Raw genomic sequence first — 19,653 nt, 5'->3', positions numbered from 1 at the left:
ATTAAGCTGACATGAAAGTTAAAATGAAGTGGTAGTTTGATTCAACATAAAGAGCTGATGTCACCCCTACTGCAGCCCATTTTGCAGCAAGCATTGGACAGTCCCACCACTATATCTCGCCCTTCCCTCTCCACTCTCCCTAGAGAGATGGGCAAGCGTGTAAAGCGACTGAATCCAGTAGCACTGGACCCCACATCCACTGGTTCTCTTTTCCAGACTTGATATTCTGAGGGTTGATGCTCACCGTTGATTTCAGGGGCAGAGATGGTGTTCCATGGGTCAAAGGTTGCCTCCCCAATGACACCTTGTACAAAAATGAGAAAACATATTGATTTAGCATGTATGCGGTCCAAAGAGATTGTACATTGTATATCAGAAAATCCTGTTTTAGATTTTGTAACCAGACAGCCTGATTCACCAGACCAGTGTTTCTTGAACTGTATAATTTCAAGGACCCCCAGTTTTATATGCATATCTATATGCTAACCCAATCTACACTGTAAATTCCTCAGTGTTAACTCTGACAGTGTATAAATGCAGGGTCCATTTGGACAAATACCCTGTTTGAATTACAGACCTGTAACTGTCCATTTGGTTCCCAACTATCAATAATTTATCCAGGGACCCCCTGGAACCCCCTCACAGACCCCTGAGGGTCACTGACTGAATCCCACCAGTGCAGTAGACACTAGACCCTAAACACAAAGGCAAACTCATGCACAAGCGTAGACACATAGGCTATGTCAATTAAATTCTCACCTGAGTCGTCTACATTTCTTCGCCATCGAGAGCCTCCGCAGGTGAAGATGACGGCTCGTATAAACTCTCTTCCACACAGTTTCATTCCGTAAGGCAGGTGGTCTTCATTTGATCGTGTCCTGTCTACAAGTGTTGCCAACAACAGGCCAAACGTTAACAATACAGCCTTCCACATGAGAAAAGGATGAGTAGAAAGCTTGAATGTGATAGTTCTGGGTGTATGAGTCTCTGTGACTTCTCTTGCAAGTGCTGAGAGTTTCTCCCCCCTTATATCATACCCCTTAATATCCCAAAGACTGACATCCTCCACCCTCCTATTAATATTAGATAAAGATAAGATAAACCTTGATCCCTGGAGGGAAATTAATTGCCAGAGATAAGGCATGAGACCTTTACGGACAACAATGCCCTGAGAAAGTGAAGTTTTATGATAAAACGTGTATGTGGTTGGAACTTGGAGATGTCAGCTAATCTAATCACATGCAACCTTTGGCTGACATTTTCTGCATGTCTTCACATCAGTTTGGTCACCACCGTGGCACCGTCTCTGTCTTGCTATCTTCTCTGGCTGGCAATGGATGGATCAAACAAGGAAATGACGACATATCCCCTGGACCCCTTGATTAACTGTCTGGGATGATTCACACATTCACAAAAATATCTCATTCTTCACACACAAAATTTCCTTTCAGAGGCTAAACAATTGCTCACTGCTCCAGCGGTGTCTGTACCTGCACCGGTGATAAAATGGGAGGCCATCTTGAAAACGATGCCTTTCTGGTTGTTCGTTTTTCCTAATATTTTAGTATGTTATTTAGCACACCCAATAGTAACAGAATTGTAAAATCTCTTTTACCAATTATTTTGGTTTTCAACCATACCCAGAAGTGTATAATATTTGAGTCTGTGTAAACAGAACACTAGGGGGCGCTCCCAATACGTTTGCACAGATTTTTGAAATCATTATACCCATAGCTAACAGCTAACACCACGCCAAAATTCAAAAACTACTAAACTAGTCACCAAAAGTCGAATCTTTCCATGTGCAATACAGTAGTGGTAGAAAGAAACATCAGATGAAGAATAAGCAACAGTTGGCCTTAAGAAAGACCATGGAATTGCGTTGCTAGGGAACAGCCTAATTAGATCCAAGTTAATTTCCTGTCACCAGTCACCTACTGACTGATAAAGATATTCACAATGTCTGCAATAGAAAATAAATGTCACCCATTTAGAACATGTTGTCAATTATGAAAGTTTACTAAAAAGTCAAGTATGAAAGTTTACTAAAAAGTAAAATAAGAAGTTATATTTGACTGAAAATGGGTGGTGAAAAATGAGAGACAACGATTGACGACGAATCATTGATCTGTAATTTTGATGACAGCGCGAGCAACCTCCCAAGTTATCCAATGAGAACGACGAGGAGGGCGGGGCGATGTCGGGTGGGTAGCAACAGTTGCCTCGGTGAAGACCGGGCGCCATAGCCACGGTAGTCCTGGCGACAAGAGCCAAGCAACAAGAATCAACAACAACAACAACCTGCCTAAAATTACTAAAAGGAAAACTTTAACGACAAAACAAGGGACATTGCTGACGGAAAGCAGAGGTGATAAAGTTATTTTAAAGTGATCGTCTCATATCTCTGAAATGTAGTAGGCCTACGTGTGAATATTTTATTATTATTATTATTATTATTTTTGCCGTTGTCGTCAAACGGTGAAAGTGAAGTAGCAGCGCGTGGCGGTCACTGATCAAAGTGGCAGCCAGCCTGTGGCGGCACCGTGGCAGCCAGCTGCTTTCCCGAGCAGCGCGCGGCCGGTTGTTATGGCGATGTCAAGTCTTTGATAACAGTACAAAATGGCGGGTGTCGGTGGAACGACATTCGTGTACTTTTATTCTAGCGCGTTAAGTATAATTAAAAACGGTTTCATGTATATTTCAACTCCAAACACTACAAAACAACGGGATGTGTCCGGCCGCTTTGTCACGTGTTTACAGCTAACATACCCACGTCGTTTTTAATTTACAGCTGCCAGCAGCTGTGTAGATTTCACAACTCAACGTCCAGCAGCAATGAGTTGCAGATTATGTACTGTACTGTACGTCAATGTTGCTCACGCAACCGCCGTTGTCTGATGGATCCGAGAACACAAAAGTTTAATGACTCCAGAGTCCAGACAGTACTGTTTCTTGTTGTAATAGATTAAAAGTTTTCGCGGTGAGAATTACCGTACGGTATTTGAGAACTCACCAGCCCTGTAAAAACAGTGTGTGTGTGTGTGTGTGTGCCAGCCAGTCATCTGATGATCTTGTCCTGTTTGCTGCTCTGCTGGCTACTATTGGCTAGTGCAGCAGCGTTTTTTTTTTTTTTTTTTACACTGAATAATGAACACTTTTATTATGTAGCATCATCACACCGTGGACCTTTCCACACTGTCAGGATCACTTTAGTTATTAGTTTGTTTAGTAGTTTTAGTATATTAGTACATTTTCACATTAGTAGCCTAGTTTTTCTAAAGCAAGTTGGTTGCTTCATTTTACCAGGGTGGATTAAAGCTTCATAGTCTAAATTAAATCCAATAGTTCCACGGTCCACCTCACTTACTTTGTTTTCAGTCCGTGTCCAGAATAGACTGCACAGGCAGCAGTGGCCTCAAACAGGATAGGGTTAGTGTGATGCTTTGCCTTTAGACAAAAGACTTACTTCCCGTCTCTGGCTTTTATATCCTTGACACACATACATGGACACGCATACATACACATCCTCTGACATGACCATAAATATATGACCTATATAAAAATACTTTTAATAACACGTTTTTCTTTCTACACATTTGCACGATATTTTCTCTCTTTATTGAGTTCTATTCCCTCGCTCTCTCCGCCTCCAGTCAAGTGGAGTCTCAAGCACTGGTTGCCATGGCAACTTCTGGATACTCCGAGGACCTTCAGGCTCAGCAGGCCAACGCAGTAGCCATAGCAACAGCTGCTGCTGCCGCCACGCCTTCATCATCTAAGCCTCCACACTTCCTGTCTGAGATCTCACCAGCCTCTAGCTCCATAGTGTCAGCCAACCAATCAGCTGCGGCCTCAAAGACGGCCCAGGATGCGCTTCCTGCCCAAGCCACGCCCACCCAGAAAGCGGTGATTCTGGCCACTCACTCTCAGCCATATGTTACAACTGAGATCCAGAAGAATGGTCAGAACAGTTCACCTCAATACATCATTGTGACGGTTACAGGTGAGATACTGATTAATTGTAGTCTCACACACACACAATCATACTACCTGCCTTTTAGAGCAGTGAGTGGATTTTGTTCGTTTGGTTCCATTTTTTACACTCTCATTCCAATCATCTCATTCTATTTTTACATACCTATAATCGTCCATTTGGATTTCAAGGACCCTTTGGGGTCCCTGGACCGCACTTTGAGAACCACTGGTTTTAGAAGCTAGAGCTGACTTTAACAGCAGGAGGACATACGGCACACAGTTCTTCCTTGAAAGTTGTTGCCAGGGTTACACAGCAGACCTGGTTGGACCGCTTCCTGAACACACATCTGCTCTATACTAAAATCATTCTAGTTCCATGCAGGTCAGTGCTTCTCAAACCTTTTCACGCCAATGACCCCCAAATTGATATGTATTTTTATTTTATTTGACCGCCTTTATTTTGAACTGACTGAAATGAAAGCCAAATTGACTCCAACTCTGGTGTCTGTATGGCAGTGTTTATTTTTGGACTGTCTATTAATAGATCATTTCCCTTGCTAGTGTCAAGTAGAAAATGCACTCTCACCCAGAGAGAGACACTCAACGAACCTGTTTGACAAATGTGGAGCTATGACTTCCTAGACATTGACCTGTGATATTGAATATAGTTGAACTTCCAATAATGTACATAGTAACAGTAAATATTCTGATCTCTATTGAGCCTCATAAAGTAACCTGGAATTTATTTATTACATTTTGAAACAGAAATTATACACGTACAGCAGACCTGGCTGATGGAACTACCTCATCATTTATTTATATAAAGCCTTGGAAAATAAATTGAGAACATCTTCATTTTCAATGGTGCATGATTGTAAAGCCTAATTTATGCTCTGTAGTATGACAGTGCCGCTTGCCGACAAGAACAGATTGTCAAGCTAACAACGCCTCTCATGACTACAACTTGAAAATCAGTCGGCAAGCAACACTGTTGTAAGGTGGAGACTAGTGGAGTAAAAATTAAGCTTGAGAGAGTATGATCATGTATCCCAAGTTAAGCTAGCACCAACAGTACCAAAAAACCTTCACATGAAATCTGATCTAGAACTGATAAAGATTAGCAAGATGGAGCATATTAACATTCTGGTCGAGGTCCAAGATGAGTCACAAAGAACTAGCTAATTCTATCAAGTAAACACCTGCTGACTCCCCCATTATTGAGCTGCTAAAAAGGCTATAAGCAATATTATGTCAACATTTTAATGTCCTTTTTATTTTTTGGTATTCAGACAGCCAGCAATAGGTAAAACGCTCCCAAAAATAATTAGTCTCTGTGACACATCTAGGGGCCACAATCGGCATTCAAAGATTTTCCTAGAACCTTTGTCATTGGTCGATTTGCCTGTCTACTTCCTGATTGGTTAGTCATTTCGACCGGGTTTTTTACAAAACATCTTTGAATGCAGATTGTGGTCCCTAGATGTGTCACAGAAACGTATTCTTTTTTGGAAGCGTTATACTCATTGCTGGCTGTCTGAATACCAAAAAAACTATAAAAAAGTAATTAAAATGTTGACATTATTGCTTATAGCAGCTTTAATGTAAGCATAGGGAGATAGTTAATATCGATGTAAAATTGAGCTATTATAAAGGATGTGCTTGAAATGCTATTTTCCACAGGGTTTTTGACAAAACATCTTTGAATGCAGATTGTGGTCCCTAGATGTGTCACAGAAACGTATTCTTTTTTGGAAGCGTTATACTCATTGCTGGCTGTCTGAATACCAAAAAAACAATAAAAAAGTCATTATTGCTTATAGCAGCCTTAATGTAAGCATAGGGAGATAGTTAATATCGATGTAAAATTGAGCTATTATAAAGGATGTGCTTGAAATGCTATTTTCCACAGTAACCTACATTTGACAACCATGTCAAATGTAATAAAATTACATTTATGTAAATTGTATTAATAAAAGCAAGGTAAATAAATCCTGCCCATGTTATATCACACATGCTTATGATCAGGTTTGGCGGGTACCTGACAGTGGAGACGTTTGTCAGACTCATGCTGAACAAATATACTGGCATATTAGCTAGAATTTGAATACTGGAAGTTTTAGTTGATTTGATTGAGAACGCCTACTACAATGCACTGAAAAATGGTCAGGATATCAACATGTTGAAAGCGCAATGAAATAAAACTGCTCCAATGAATCACAACGTTCTACAAAACAATCAGCATGGTCGTTTTAGCTGTAAACGGCTAACGCAGAGCCTCACTGTAGAGTGGAGACCCAAGCAATAGTGTCAAAGAGTCAAATTGAATTTCTCTCTTGCCACCTGCCCTCCACCCTCCATTCTACATCCCTTGTATCCTTATCTTGAAATTACCACTCTCACCTGATCTGCGTGTTTACATGATGGGGGGATTTCAGCCTCCGTCTGGGGAGATTAGTTGTCCACGGCCTCCTCCCCAGCCTGCAGGATAGAGGATATAAGGATGGAACACACCATCCAGCTTTGTCTTTCTGTCCTCTCTCCTTGGTTCAAACTGAGCTCTAGAATGTTCTATAGTGACTGTTATTACGGGTTGGGAGCAGTATATCGTGAGTATAAATAGTCTTTAGGTGACAGTGCTGGATGGTTGTTTTCTGAGAATATAAAGCATGTTTTTGAAAATGTTATGCCAATGTGCTCTTTCTCTGTCTCTTCCCAGAGGGCTCTGCTCACTCCAATGACAGTGTATCAGAATCCAGCCCTCCCACTGGGGTCCCTACGCAAGTCGTCCAGCAGGTACAGACACAGCCACAGGTAATACACACACACACACACTGACACAGTATATCTTTATTGTTGCAGGGTTTTGAAGATGTTAAGCTGAAAACAACATATTTATCTGATTTGTTTATTTGATTTATTATTAATTTGTGACAATGAGAGACCACTATTAATATAAGTTTTATGTCATGTCATGTGATGTTAGGTTATGCTATTTACATCCGGCTGCATGACGTGCTATGCATTGTCAAAGGAGAAGACGTGGTGCGTTGTCAGGCGGTCGGGATTGATGTGGTTGTTGTTGCTGACTTGCTGTCATGAGCCAAGATTGGGAATCTGAAGAAAATATTAAACAATTGTATAGCCTAAACCTGTGGTGTTCCCACTTCCCACCCCAAAAATCGTTTGTCACTTTATCTCTTCTCCTAGACACATTTTCATCCCTTTACGAAACAAAATGCTGGTGTGAGAGGCTCCTTTCACAAATTACAGATTAGGTCTTGGCCTGACAATAATGCCTGCCTACCGACCCTGCCCTCCCATTAGCCGATTGTAATATATACATTTATTTGGGTCATAAATTAATTCTAAATTCTAATTCAAACAGCCTATTCTCACATTTTCCATTGTAAAATGTTCTACCCAGCAATGTACTGGTTTTCCAGTGGAAACCCATCTGTCTAACACCGGATTACATTTTAACCAGCAGAGGTCAGTGTTGCAGGCAGTATCTCATACAATCAAGCGGAGCCTGACAACTCAGATCAACAACCTTCAACCTGTTCATGTCAACCAGGAGGTGCGCACACACACACACACACACACACACACACACACACACACACACACACACACACACACACACACACTTGCTGTTGGTGAAAGTGGTCTCTTAGTTCTCTTCCTGTTGTCCAGGTGGAGCATGTGTACACTGGCCAGGTGCATTATGTGGATGGGACCGGAGACCCCAACTTCAACGCCACGTCCACCATGTGAGTAGAAAATGTTGCACATTAAGCTTATCATCTGGGGTCCCCAGATAAAATCATTTGGGGACCCCCCCCCCTGGGGTCGAGAGCCACTGGCCTAAGCAGTGCATTTGTGTGTGTGTGTGTGTGTGTGTGTGTGTGTGTGTCTCCAGTCGTTCCAGCAGCTACCCATACTCTGAGTCTCCCCTCTACTCCCAGACTCCTCCCACTTCCACCTCGGCCTACTATGAAGCCACACCCACCACAGACTCCGAGGTCATCACGGCGTCGGTGACCCCGCAGCCCGTTGCGGTGTCTGTGGCGCCGGGTGGCTCGGGGGGCAGCGGGGGAGGGTACGTGATCCAGGGAGGCTACGTGCTGGGGTCCGCCGCAGAAGGACGACAGAGCTTTTCTAACCCCAACTCTCGCGCTCCGCCTGCCACTGTGAGTTAACCACTTAGAGATGTACGGAGGTGATGTCGGTGGAAAGTAACTAAGTATATTTACTATAGTACTGTGCTTGAGTACAGTGTTTTAGGTACTTTTACTTTACTTGGGTATTTCTATTTTTGGGTAATTTATACTTTTACTCCACTGCATCTCAGAGGCGATTATTGTACAAAACTAACTAACTAAGTAACTTCAAAACTTTAGTTACTATTTACTTGAGCTTGTAGATATGCTATTTTTAGAACTTTTGAAAAATAAATTGTGGGCCAAATACTTGCGGACAAAATTACTTACTTTTGTATAAAGGCCTTTTACTTGAGAGTTATTCCTATACTTGCTACTTTTACTTATGTATATATATATTGGAGTTCTCTAATGTGATAAAGACACTCAGGCACTGTTTCTGTAGCCTGGCTAATAAGCCAGACACGAATCTGCTGTTGTAAAAAGAAAAACTGAGTTTGGCATATTAGTCAGGCTACTGTGTTTCTGTATGAAACAGATGTAGCACTGTGTTTCTGTATGAAACAGATGTAGCACAGTGTTTCTGTATGAAACAGATGTAGCACAGTGTTTCTGTATGAAACAGATGTAGCACAGTGTTTCTGTATGAAACAGATGTAGCACAGTGTTTCTGTATGAAACAGATGTAGCACTGTGTTTCTGTATGAAACAGATGTAGCACTGTGTTTCTGTATGAAACAGATGTAGCACAGTGTTTCTGTATGAAACAGATGTAGCACAGTGTTTCTGTATGAAACAGATGTAGCACTGTGTTTCTGTATGAAACTGAGTAGCACTGTGTTTCTGTACCCTCTCCCGCCTCCTCCAGGTGCAGTGGCTGTGTGATAATTACGAGGGGGCAGAGGGGGTGAGTCTGCCCCGCTGCACCCTCTATTGCCACTACCTCATGCACTGCCAGGAGCACAAGTTGGAGCCTGTGAACGCTGCCACCTTCGGCAAGCTCATCAGATCTGTCTTCATGGGGCTGCGCACAAGGAGGCTGGGGAACAGGTACACTCCTAGACCTGTGTACACTGTGTGTGTGTGTGTGTGTGTGTGTGTGTGTGTGTGTGTGTGTGTGTGTGTGTGTGTGTGTGTGTGTGTGTGTGTGTGTGTGTGTGTGTGTGTGTGTGTGTGTGTGTGTGTGTGTGTGTGTGTGTGTGTGTGTGTGTGTGTGTGTGTGTGTGTGTGTGTGTGTGTGTGTGCATTAATCTGTCTAAGCCCCATGCAGAGGGGAGTAGTGTCTCTGTGAATAGGTATTCTTCTTTCTTTCTTTTTAACCCTAAACGTTTGTTCTGTCCCCATTTGCTGTATAAAAAGATATAGTTTAAGTGTAAAACAAAGATATTATTAATGAACAAAAACGATATTCTGCAAATGCCAAAGGCTGCCCTACTCAACTGTGATGAAATTGGGACAGAAATGGAAAATTGGGGGGGGAAAAGAAAATCAAATCTGACCAAATAGTTACGTGCGGGGTGTGCGTGTGTGTGTGCGTCTACGTGTGTGTTCCAGAGGCAACTCAAAGTATCACTACTATGGTCTGAGGATCAAGTCAAACTCCCCTCTGCTCCAACTGATGAATGAACAGCAGCACCTGGCCTTGAGGCAGCAGCCCTTCACACAGAGACACAGGTAGTCTGACTATGTACCCCTCTGTCTCCCCCTAGTTCACAACATACATTTTGCTAAATAATTGCTAAATAAAAACGAATAACATTTCTTTCATTTTTATTCTCGCCTATAATGATATGCCCCAAATTAGGATGCCATAATTAAAGTGGATAAAACAGATTAAGTACGTATGCAGGCATGATATTTTCCTTCTCTTTCTCCCTGTCTTCATTCTATCTGTACTATCCAACAGGATAAAGCCAGCACATAAGGTAGATGGAATGACAAATGGGACGTCAGGAGGACTGGGTCAGCAGCAGGGGGCAGGGCTCATTGACATCTCTGGCCAGGTGCAACAGTATCAACAGTTTCTGGGTGAGGAAGCAATTTACATAGATTGTGAATTACATTCACCCATTCACACACACATTCATACACCGTTGGCGGGGGAAACCATGCAAGGCACCAACCTGCACATCAGGAGCAATTAGGGGCGACACCAACTCTGGGGGAGCCCGGGATCGAACTGGGAACCTCACTGTTCCCATCCAGCTGCTCTACTGGCCACTCTATCCCTGAGCCACTTAGGCAAATCAGGGAGTTAAACTGAATATTAGCAATCATCTATAGACAAGTTTAGCTTTAACAACTTTATGAGTGTGCTGCATTGACTCTTGTCACTACCAGCACATCATATTGTAGGTGTCTTGCATGCTACTACCAGATTCAGAGAATAATAACACAATGCGCATAGAAGAAAATACTAGAGTGCACACTGGTTGTCTGCAGTTCATTGATAGCAGATGGTTTGTTTTCTGTAATGTACCTGCCCCAAATAAAGCCTAGTATGCATTGTAAACATTGCCTAATGTGCAGTCTGTCTCTGTTTACATTTGTCTCGCTGTCTGTCTGTGTATCTGACCTTTCATGTATAGAGGCATCCCGGCCACTGCCAGACTTTGTGCAGATGGATCTTCAGGGGGTCAGTCTGCCTGATGGCATCCTTGTGGAACACCTCAAGGCATTCCAGACTCTGTACAGAGAACACTGTGAGGTAGGAAGGACTCATACAGGGCTGAAACTATCCATTATTTCTTAAAGATATTCTTTTTGGCTTTTGCTTTTATTGATAGGGTACAGTAGGGGGCACGGTGGCACAGTCGGTAGTGCTGTCGCCTCACAGCTAGAAGGTCCTGGGTTCGATTCCCGCTGGGGACGCTGTGGGCGTGTTCTCTCCTCCAGAGAACAGTGCCCATACCCAAGGCGGGGTTGGCGAAAGGGCCCTTCTGTGGAGTTTGCATGCTCTCCCCGTGTCCTCTAGGGTAGGTACCCTCACAAAAACATGCCGTAATCCTGGTCTCTAAACTACCTCCCCTGGCCAGCCAGGGCGCCTGATGGAGGGGAAAGGAACTGGTCGGAAATAACGTGTTCCTTCCACGCGCTATGTCCGGCCGGGGAAATTCCCCCCTGTCAGGTGAAAAGAAGCAGCTTGGACTCCTCATGCATAGAAGGAAGCATGAGGTCAGTCCGCTGCCCCCCCCAGGTTGGCAGAGGAAGTGTAGCGCCCAGGATTGCATTCGATAATTGACACTGGGTGAAAAAAATGGGTTGCAAAATCGTGGGATAAAAATTATTAAAAAAAATATAGGGTACAGCAATATTTGGACAGGAAAGGGGGAACTAGATGCGGCAAAGGCCGACGGGCTCGGGACTCGAACCCACGACACGCCGTCAGGCTGAATTACCGGCCTAGGTGCCTGGACCGCTCAGCCGCAGCCCAGGCCAACTATCCATTATTAATGATAAAAATTTCCTAAACTGTGTTATCCTAATGTTATATTGTTTTCTATGTCCAGCTTTGAGGGTGTACATGCAAACATTGTCCCAACACAGACATTAGCGGGTGTGATTTTGGAAGGTTATTATATTATATCAGGGTCAAGTCAACTGTGTGTTGTATCTGTGCGTCGGAGTGTGTTGTGATGTTGAGAGTCATGTTTTGTGTGTTTTACCTTGTAGGCTGTTCTGGATGTGATCATCAACCTGCAGTTCACTCTAGTGGAGACGCTGTGGAAATCCTTCTGGAGGTTCAGCCAGGGCACCGACACACAATCACTCAACCTGTGAGCAATGCATGTGCACACACACACACACACGCTCAGTGTGTAACAAAAAATAAAATCACACCTGTGTGAAATGAGGGGTGTTCTAATCAATTATTGACCGTGAACCTTGAAACATACCTTAGTTACGTCACCAAGAATAGTGGTCACTCATTGGCCAAAGATTTCCAGTTTCCACCAACATACTGACAGCAGACACGTAAATTCTCCATTCATTGTCAATGGCATTAAATGTTTGTGTTAAGACAGAATCTACACTATAGCTGTTTATAAAAAATCTTGTACAAAAATACAAGATTTGAGAGTAACAAAGCATTATATAACATGAAGTACTCCCTCCAGGCACAATGAGTCAGAGAAGCGCTTGCCCAGGTCGTGCCTTGTAGTGCTGTGTAAGTTTGAGCCTGTGCTGCACTGGACCAGAGAGTGTGACAACATCCTTTACCAAACGCTCGTGGAGATCCTCATCCCTGATGTACTCAGGCCTATCCCCAGTAAGTTATTTATTTTATCCCTACTAATAAGTGTAGCAATAGTTTTGTCACACAAGCAGATTTCCTTATGGGCTGGCCATAGCTTAGTTAGTGGGTACAGCGGCCTGGTAGTCAGAAGGTCGCTCCTATTCGTGCACTGGTGTTTTACTAGTAACTAGTGTTTCTGTTTTGTCATGACTCAAAAATCTCTCTCTACTCAGGTGCCTTAACTCAGGCCATCCGTAACTTTGCCAAGAGTCTGGAGAACTGGCTCACTGGAGCCATGATGAACATCCCAGAGGAGATGGTCCGCATAAAGGTGTGCATTATGAACATATGGTAGCGGTTAAAGTAAGATTCAAGTGAATTATTGCTGCACACCACTTGGTAGATTGTAGAGAATAAAATGCCAATTGTCAATGGTGAATGAAGATAGAGGAATGCTAGGTCATTATTTTTTATCTCTTGCATCCATTTTTGCTAAACTACTTTAAAAAAGGGCTGTTATTCACTGCCTTCGTCTCGTGTCTTCCCCCCTTCTCTCTCTCTCTTTGTCTCTCTCTCTCCATCCACGTCCAGGTGGTGTGTGTGTCGTCCTTCTCCCAGACGCTTCGGCGCTACACCAGTCTGAACCACCTGGCGCAGGCAGCCCGCGCTGTCCTCCAGAACTCCACGCAGATCAGCCAGATGCTCTGCGACCTCAACAGGGTGGACTTCACCAACGTTCAGGTCTGAGGGAGTGTTGATCTTTTTGTTCATTTCAGTCTCTCGTGTGTCTTGAAGCCTTTCCTGTTTGTACAGAGATGTAAGGCACCATGTGACCCAGGGGTGGAGAGAACGGGGGAATGTGCTCTATGTACACAGAATAACTCTTCCTACTTCCAGGCCGCTTCCCTAATTCCTTCAAAGGTGTTACCAATGATACTAATTAAGGCACCGTTCCATTTAGGTCACATTCTCACCTGTACTTCGGTAGACTTGATGTGAATGGGCAGTAGTGCTGTCAGAACGAATTTCATAATATGAAAGAAATTCGAATATTAAAAAATATATATATATTCGAAAGCTAAATTTGCCATTCGACTGGAGCTTTTATCATTTATTAATTCTATTTAATATTTTTATTTTGTTTTATGTTATTTTATCCGCTCACTAAATGTATTGAGTAACGGATCTACCGCTGTGAAATCTCCCCGGCCGCTTCCACTGCATGTGAAAAGGTGCACGCCGGTCACGTCGCAGAAGAGGTCATTGATTGGCTAACGTAGGGCCAGATTTCAGGGTAAGCCAATCAGAGACAGTCTACAGGGTGGGCGGGCTTACTGGCTGGTGTAAACAGTAGCACATTTAATCGCAGACACACAAACCCTTGTAACACATACATAGATACGTCTAGTATACTACACAGACAGAAATCGCCGGTAGAACGAAAATCATAATAGTCTCACGACACAACTTTATTGCACATCTGTGCTTGCCTTTCATCCACGCTTCTATAGCCTTTTAAATCTCATTTCCCATCCACGGGCACAAGCAAAGTGATATCAGCATCTTCCACCCGATCTGTGGTGTTGTTTCTGACGAGGGTAGCAACTAGTTAGCATGGGAGCTAACATTAGTTTAACTCTGGTCCATATCGTTAGAAGCCAGACTGTTCTGACCCCATAATGAGTCCTCATTAATAACACTATGGTACACGGGAGGCGGCCTTTTTTCCGACAGCATTCTAGCCGACGGGGCAACGGTCCGCTCCGCAGCGGGGGGACATTGGACAATGCTGCGTTTACACGGGCAGATACAGACGAATGCTAATATCATTTGGAGCAGCTACTGTACACGTCTGTTTGCATCAACATGTTGCTGGCTTCACAATGAATGATAGACTTTATCGTTGTGTCTGCCCTTGTTTAATGGTCAGGGTTTCACTGTCCATAGCAGGCAGACCTGTCAAAACTATGCACTTCCCAAAACTCACAAGACATGCCAGCCACGTGTATTATTATAGGCTAAATATGAGCTAAAATAAACAATGTAAATATTCGAATATTTTCGAAAATTACAAATAATGAAGCAATGAAATTCGAATTGGATTATAGAGGTGAACTGACAGCCCTAATGGGCAGAGAAGTTGCATCATTCTTGCATTTTTTATTTCCTGCGTTTGTGATCGAGCCTCACACTGCGCTGTATAACAGCAGTAGGGAACTTTATCAATGTGTTCAATTCATAAATGATGCAGTGGTATGTAGTATCTATGGTGTTAAAATTATACTTTGAGTAATAGGACGTAAAGTGAGGGTAACAGTGTGTCGTCGGGGACTGTGTGTGTTCTTTTGGGCAAATTGTGGTGCCACAGCGGAAACGGGAGTGCAAAATGAATTATCCAACGTTTACAATATGTATCCTACTCCCATAGAATCTGATCATCATATCAAATTATTATGCATATGCCATGTTAGCTACAGTTTATAGATCATGCTGAGCTATTTGTTTAATTTTGAAGTAGGCTATTTATATTTAAACGAGATGAAGAAAGTCCCCACTCGGGTCCCCCACACACAGTGACAGTGCTCATTACATACAGACAGACATACTGAATATTATGTACACTGACATATAAGGGTCTATTTGGTTCCATTTGTACACTCCGAGTTACAGACCCATACAGGCCCATTTGGAACCCACTCAAGGACACTTTGAGACCCACTGGTGTAGCAGAGTGTTTCCAGTGAGCCAACACACACAATAGCAGCACCCCGACTCTGTTTGGGCAGAACGGAACAGAGCCTTCATTAGTATCATCGGTGGGCCCAAGTTCTTTTCAAAATGGAGTGTGTGCATACAGCCCATCGGGCTGACACGGCTTCCTTCTCTCTCCTTTCACTCGTCCAGGAGCAGGCGTCGTGGGTGTGTCGGTGCGAGGACAGAGTGGTCCAGCAGCTAGAGCAGGACTTCAAAGCGACGTTACAGCAGCAGAGCTCCCTGGAGCAGTGGGCCGCCTGGCTGGACGCCGTGGTCTCCCAGGTCCTGAAGCCTTATGAGCACAACCCCGCTGCCTTGCCCAAAGCCGCCAAGAACTTCCTACTCAACTGGTCCTTCTATAGGTGAGAGGGGCAGCAGCAGGCACAGAACGAGAGGGGTTATGTTATGGGATATGAGGGGGGACCTCTTTGTCCCTCCACTTTTCACGGTCCTAAATATGTAATTTGTTTTGCAGCTATATATAAACTCGCAAACAACTCCACAAATGAACTGTGTGCGCGCATGTGTGTGCGCACTAATAAGAAACAACATCTTTGGTGTAGCATGTACCTTGTAAATTGCATGAATCTGCTACCTGAGTGGAGGGCCACAAATTATCCACAAGTCACCCCAGTCAGACACAAGTGACAAGCAGCCTGTTCTAATCCTGTGGGTTCAGTGGTTCTCTGTGTCCTCCCTGTAGCTCCATGGTGATCAGGTTCTGTGTCCTCCCGTAGCTCCATGGTGATCAGGTTCTGTGTCCTCTCTGTAGCTCCATGGTGATCAGGTTCTGTGTCCTCCCTGTAGCTCCATGGTGATCAGGTTCTGTGTCCTCCCTGTAGCTCCATGGTGATCAGGTTCTGTGTCCTCCCTGTAGCTCCATGGTGATCAGGTTCTGTGTCCTCCCTGTAGCTCCATGGTGATCAGGTTCTGTGTCCTCCCTGTAGCTCCATGGTGATCAGGTTCTGTGTCCTCTCTGTAGCTCCATGGTGATCAGGTTCTGTGTCCTCCCTGTAGCTCCATGGTGATCAGGTTCTGTGTCCTCTCTGTAGCTCCATGGTGATCAGGTTCTGTGTCCTCCCTGTAGCTCCATGGTGATCAGGTTCTGTGTCCTCTCTGTAGCTCCATGGTGATCAAGTTCTGTGTCCTCTCTGTAGCTCCATGGTGATCAGGGACCTAACCCTGCGCAGTGCAGCCAGCTTCGGCTCCTTCCACCTCATCCGTCTGCTGTACGACGAATACATGTACTACCTGATAGAGCACAGAGTGGCCCAGGCCAAAGGAGAGACACCCATCGCTGTCATGGGAGAGGTAGCTTGTGTGCACACATTATCTTAAAAAGAGAGAAAAAAGCCATAAACAGACAAAAAGCTGTAGTGAAGCTACAGTCTTCTGATCCTCTCCCACTCTGTGTTTCAGTTTGCTGCTACCGCCAAGGGTCGGAACTCTCTCGACCTGGAGAAAGGTAACTCACTACACTATAGTTAAAAGCTGTGCTTTCTTTTAACGTTAGCTTCTCCGTCTCAGCTCTCATGGCAAGCCGTTTTAACACTATTTAGACTGGAAGGTATGTATTTTATATCTGTAATTAAATTCTTCCTAGTCAAAATTAACGTTTCAAATATCCACAATGACATTCCTCCTATCCACAACTACCATTTCATATATCCACAATGACATTCCTCCTATCCACAACTACCATTTCATATATCTACAATGCTTAAGTAAAAACATCAGCACTAGAACAGCAAATTTACATTCCTTTCCATCTTGTAATAACACTCGCAAAGTGTGCGAGTGTTGCCCCCCCTCCCAAGTCACCTGACTACTTTCTTTCTGTGTCAGAAGAAGAAGAGGAAGAGGAGATGGAGGAGAGTGAAGATGAAGGCATGGACATGTCGCTGCAGTGTCACCCTGCCAGCATGATGGAGGGAGAGGGCGGCTCAATGGAACCTCCTGCCAAGCTGTCCAGAACAGACGTGCAGGCTCTGTTTACCTCTGCACACTCTGACTGACACACTCGGTCAAAATTACTTTGACATTGTTTGCTTAAAGGACCACTTCACCACTTTTCAACCTATCTTCATATAATAGGTCCTCACTAATACTCATGAAAAGAATGGTGCAATTTATTTCTACTCTGTCTGTGTCTCATAGGAGGGCTGTGGGCAGTTCAGAAACCGTCCTCCAGTGACATCATCGATGGGGAATACAAGCTAATAGAAACTGCAGGCTTTCTACCCCTGAAAATTTGCAATGCAAAAATGGAAGCCATCATTCTCACGATAATGAAAATCTAAACATTTTTGTAAAAAAAAACTTGCCTAATGATGATGTCACTGGAGGACGGTTTCTAAACTGCCCACAGCCCTCCCATGAGACACAGACTGAGTAGAAAATAATCGTGCCATTTTATCATGATTATTAGTGAGGACCTATTATATGAAGATTGGTTGAAAAGTGGTGAAGTGGTCCTTTAATTTAGCATCACTTATCCCACTCTCTCTGCTACCCTCCACCTTTACTCTCTTACCAATAGTGTGTATTGGTTAATGTAAAGAGTGTGTACTTGCTTGTGTATGTATAACTCACAATTTGATCAGAATTGTGCGCGTGTGCACGTGAGAAATTAAGGACAAGCACAGAATCATGTTTCTTTATAATATATATATTATTTGTTGCCATTATCTCTCCACCTGAACCTTGCCAATCCATATTCCTGTGCCTTCCCTGACTTTCACTCTTAGGATCTCAAAAGTGGGCCTTTCTTTCTTTAAAACCCAGTATAGAGGAGCGGTCAGAGAGACACTTGAGGGTGTCTTGCAAGTTGCAATACAACCTGTATACTCATAATTCCTTCCTGTCCACGCCTTAACCACTGACCTGGCTGTCATGGAGGGACAAGAAGAGTTTATTAATGCCGCAGTGTCCTCTACAACAGTGGTTCTCAACCTGTGGACCAATGGTGGGCCCCCACATAATTGACAAACTAAGATTTTAATGATTATATAACATTAATATGAATTATGTACAAAAAATTGCATTGATATTTTTTCTTTGATACCATACCTATAAATATAAACTTCAAATATTCTACATTGGTCCATTGATTCAAGATGGAATTAAATCAATTGATTGATCATAAAATCATCAAAATAAAAATGCTCTGAAAATGCATGCTACTAGATCGGTTGGCTGAGAACACATTCAAGACTTCAAAGTGGACTGATCCAGAAAAGGTTGAGAACCACTGCTCTACAAACCTCATTTATTACAGCGAGCCATGACTATGCACATGAACAGGACTTTACATTAAATGGCACTGCCTGATTTACAGTATATAATACTTTTGGTATTGAGGCTGAGCTGATAGCTACCCAGTGGCAATCCCTCTAATTGGTGACTGACAGCTATTTGATGTTTTTTGTTTTCAATTTGGCCAACTAACACATTACCTGTGCCTTTGTAAGTGATGTCTAGCCTGATGTCTGTATTCTAAGATATGTAGGTGAAATAATAAAATTGAAATACTTTGTCAAGTCCTGCCTCTGGTTGTGACCCTCTTTGCACCCATTGGTTGCACAAAAATCCTCTCTCCATCCACTACCATTAACATGTTTTTCAGTTGCTTCATATCGATAAATTCATATTGGGTGTCTCCGGAAGATATGTCGCATCTTTTGGCCAGAATAGATCTCCAACGAGGAACTGTATATAAAGACAAACTGTTGCAATGTGGTACTGGAAATCAAACAGACGGCTCAGATGGCTCTGATGTCCTTCGAATGTCCTTTCTAAAGTAGCTTTAAGATGGACCCCACCTCGAAAGAGGAAACAAGGGAGGCCAAAAGCAACCTGGCGGAAAACTGACCTCAGAACTGAAGATGGCAAATCTGACATGGGGATAGTCATAACATGCTGCACAGGATAGGACCAGATGGAAGCAGATAGTCACAACATGCTGCACAGGATAGGACCAGATGGAAGCAGATAGTCACAACATGCTGCACAGGATAGGACCAGATGGAAGCAGATAGTCACAACATGCTGCACAGGATAGGACCAGATGGAAGCAGATAGACACAACATGCTGCACAGGATAGGACCAGATGGAAGCAGATAGTCACAACATTCTGCACAGGATAGGACCAGATGGAAGCAGATAGTCACAACATGCTGCACAGGATAGGACCAGATGGAAGCAGATAGTCACAACATGCTGCACAAGATAGGACCAGATAGTCGCAGCCTTATGTTCCACCGGGAACGAAGAGGATTAAGTAAGTAAGTCATATTGATGTGTATTCAATTCTTATTTAAAACTTGGTGTCAATAAAAAGGAACATCCCAGGTGCAGCATAGTGACTGGGCAAAAAATGCTTCCTTGTAATTAGAGATGTCCCGATACTGTATCGGAAAATCAAATCGGCCCTCATTTGTCATATCCACTACCATTAACATGTTTTTCAGTTGCTTCATATCGATAAATTCATATTGGGTGTCTCCGGAAGATATGTCGCATCTTTT

The 19,653-nt window shown here is 43.4% G+C and overlaps 2 protein-coding genes across 6 annotated transcripts; one reads left to right on the top strand and one right to left on the bottom strand.

Annotated features, from left to right (window-relative positions):
- Positions 1 to 11: 11 nt before the first annotated feature.
- On the bottom strand, positions 12 to 1,474 carry rln3b (relaxin 3b). The gene is made up of 2 exons (XM_080759674.1): positions 760 to 1,474; positions 12 to 304 (listed from the first exon to the last, which is right to left on the bottom strand). The coding sequence occupies exons 1-2, from the start codon at positions 1,142 to 1,144 to the stop codon at positions 42 to 44; spliced, it is 648 nt and encodes a 215-aa protein (XP_080615800.1). The 5' UTR covers positions 1,145 to 1,474; the 3' UTR covers positions 12 to 41.
- A 692-nt stretch (positions 1,475 to 2,166) lies between these two features.
- On the top strand, positions 2,167 to 18,666 carry rfx1b (regulatory factor X, 1b (influences HLA class II expression)). 5 transcript variants are annotated; one of them, XM_080759635.1, is made up of 18 exons: positions 2,167 to 2,368; positions 3,654 to 4,003; positions 6,692 to 6,786; positions 7,460 to 7,552; positions 7,669 to 7,745; positions 7,895 to 8,165; positions 9,004 to 9,185; positions 9,690 to 9,809; positions 10,042 to 10,163; positions 10,724 to 10,842; positions 11,808 to 11,911; positions 12,254 to 12,405; positions 12,606 to 12,703; positions 12,964 to 13,113; positions 15,277 to 15,488; positions 16,284 to 16,437; positions 16,546 to 16,591; positions 16,981 to 18,666. In XM_080759635.1, the coding sequence occupies exons 2-18, from the start codon at positions 3,682 to 3,684 to the stop codon at positions 17,139 to 17,141; spliced, it is 2,478 nt and encodes an 825-aa protein (XP_080615761.1). In that variant the 5' UTR covers positions 2,167 to 2,368; positions 3,654 to 3,681; the 3' UTR covers positions 17,142 to 18,666. The 5 variants fall into 5 exon arrangements, with proteins under 5 accessions (XP_080615761.1, XP_080615760.1, XP_080615762.1 ...); XM_080759634.1 differs by having other exon boundaries at positions 16,975 to 18,666; XM_080759636.1 differs by having other exon boundaries at positions 2,168 to 2,368; positions 6,692 to 6,768; positions 7,463 to 7,552; positions 16,972 to 18,666.
- Positions 18,667 to 19,653: the final 987 nt, after the last annotated feature.

This window comes from Protomyctophum bolini (genome assembly GCF_963924005.1).
Source record: "Protomyctophum bolini genome assembly, chromosome: 3".
Classification (NCBI taxonomy): Eukaryota; Metazoa; Chordata; class Actinopteri; order Myctophiformes; family Myctophidae; genus Protomyctophum; species Protomyctophum bolini.
Note: the sequence above shows the minus strand (reverse complement) of the source record. Positions and strands in the feature narration are given on the sequence as shown.

Bases quoted from the DNA above. Each gene is read 5' to 3' on its own strand.
- rln3b (XM_080759674.1), bottom strand. From the start codon at position 1,144: ATGCCTTATCTCTGGCAATTAATTTCCCTCCAGGGATCAAGGTTTATC. The intron at 305-759 runs GTGAGAATTTAA...TTTTTGTACAAG, and splicing joins AAGAAATGTAGACGACTCAG to GTGTCATTGGGGAGGCAACC.
- rfx1b (XM_080759632.1), top strand. From the start codon at position 3,682: ATGGCAACTTCTGGATACTCCGAGGACCTTCAGGCTCAGCAGGCCAAC. The intron at 4,004-6,691 runs GTGAGATACTGA...GTCTCTTCCCAG, and splicing joins CATCATTGTGACGGTTACAG to AGGGCTCTGCTCACTCCAAT. The intron at 11,912-12,253 runs GTGAGCAATGCA...TACTCCCTCCAG, and splicing joins GACACACAATCACTCAACCT to GCACAATGAGTCAGAGAAGC.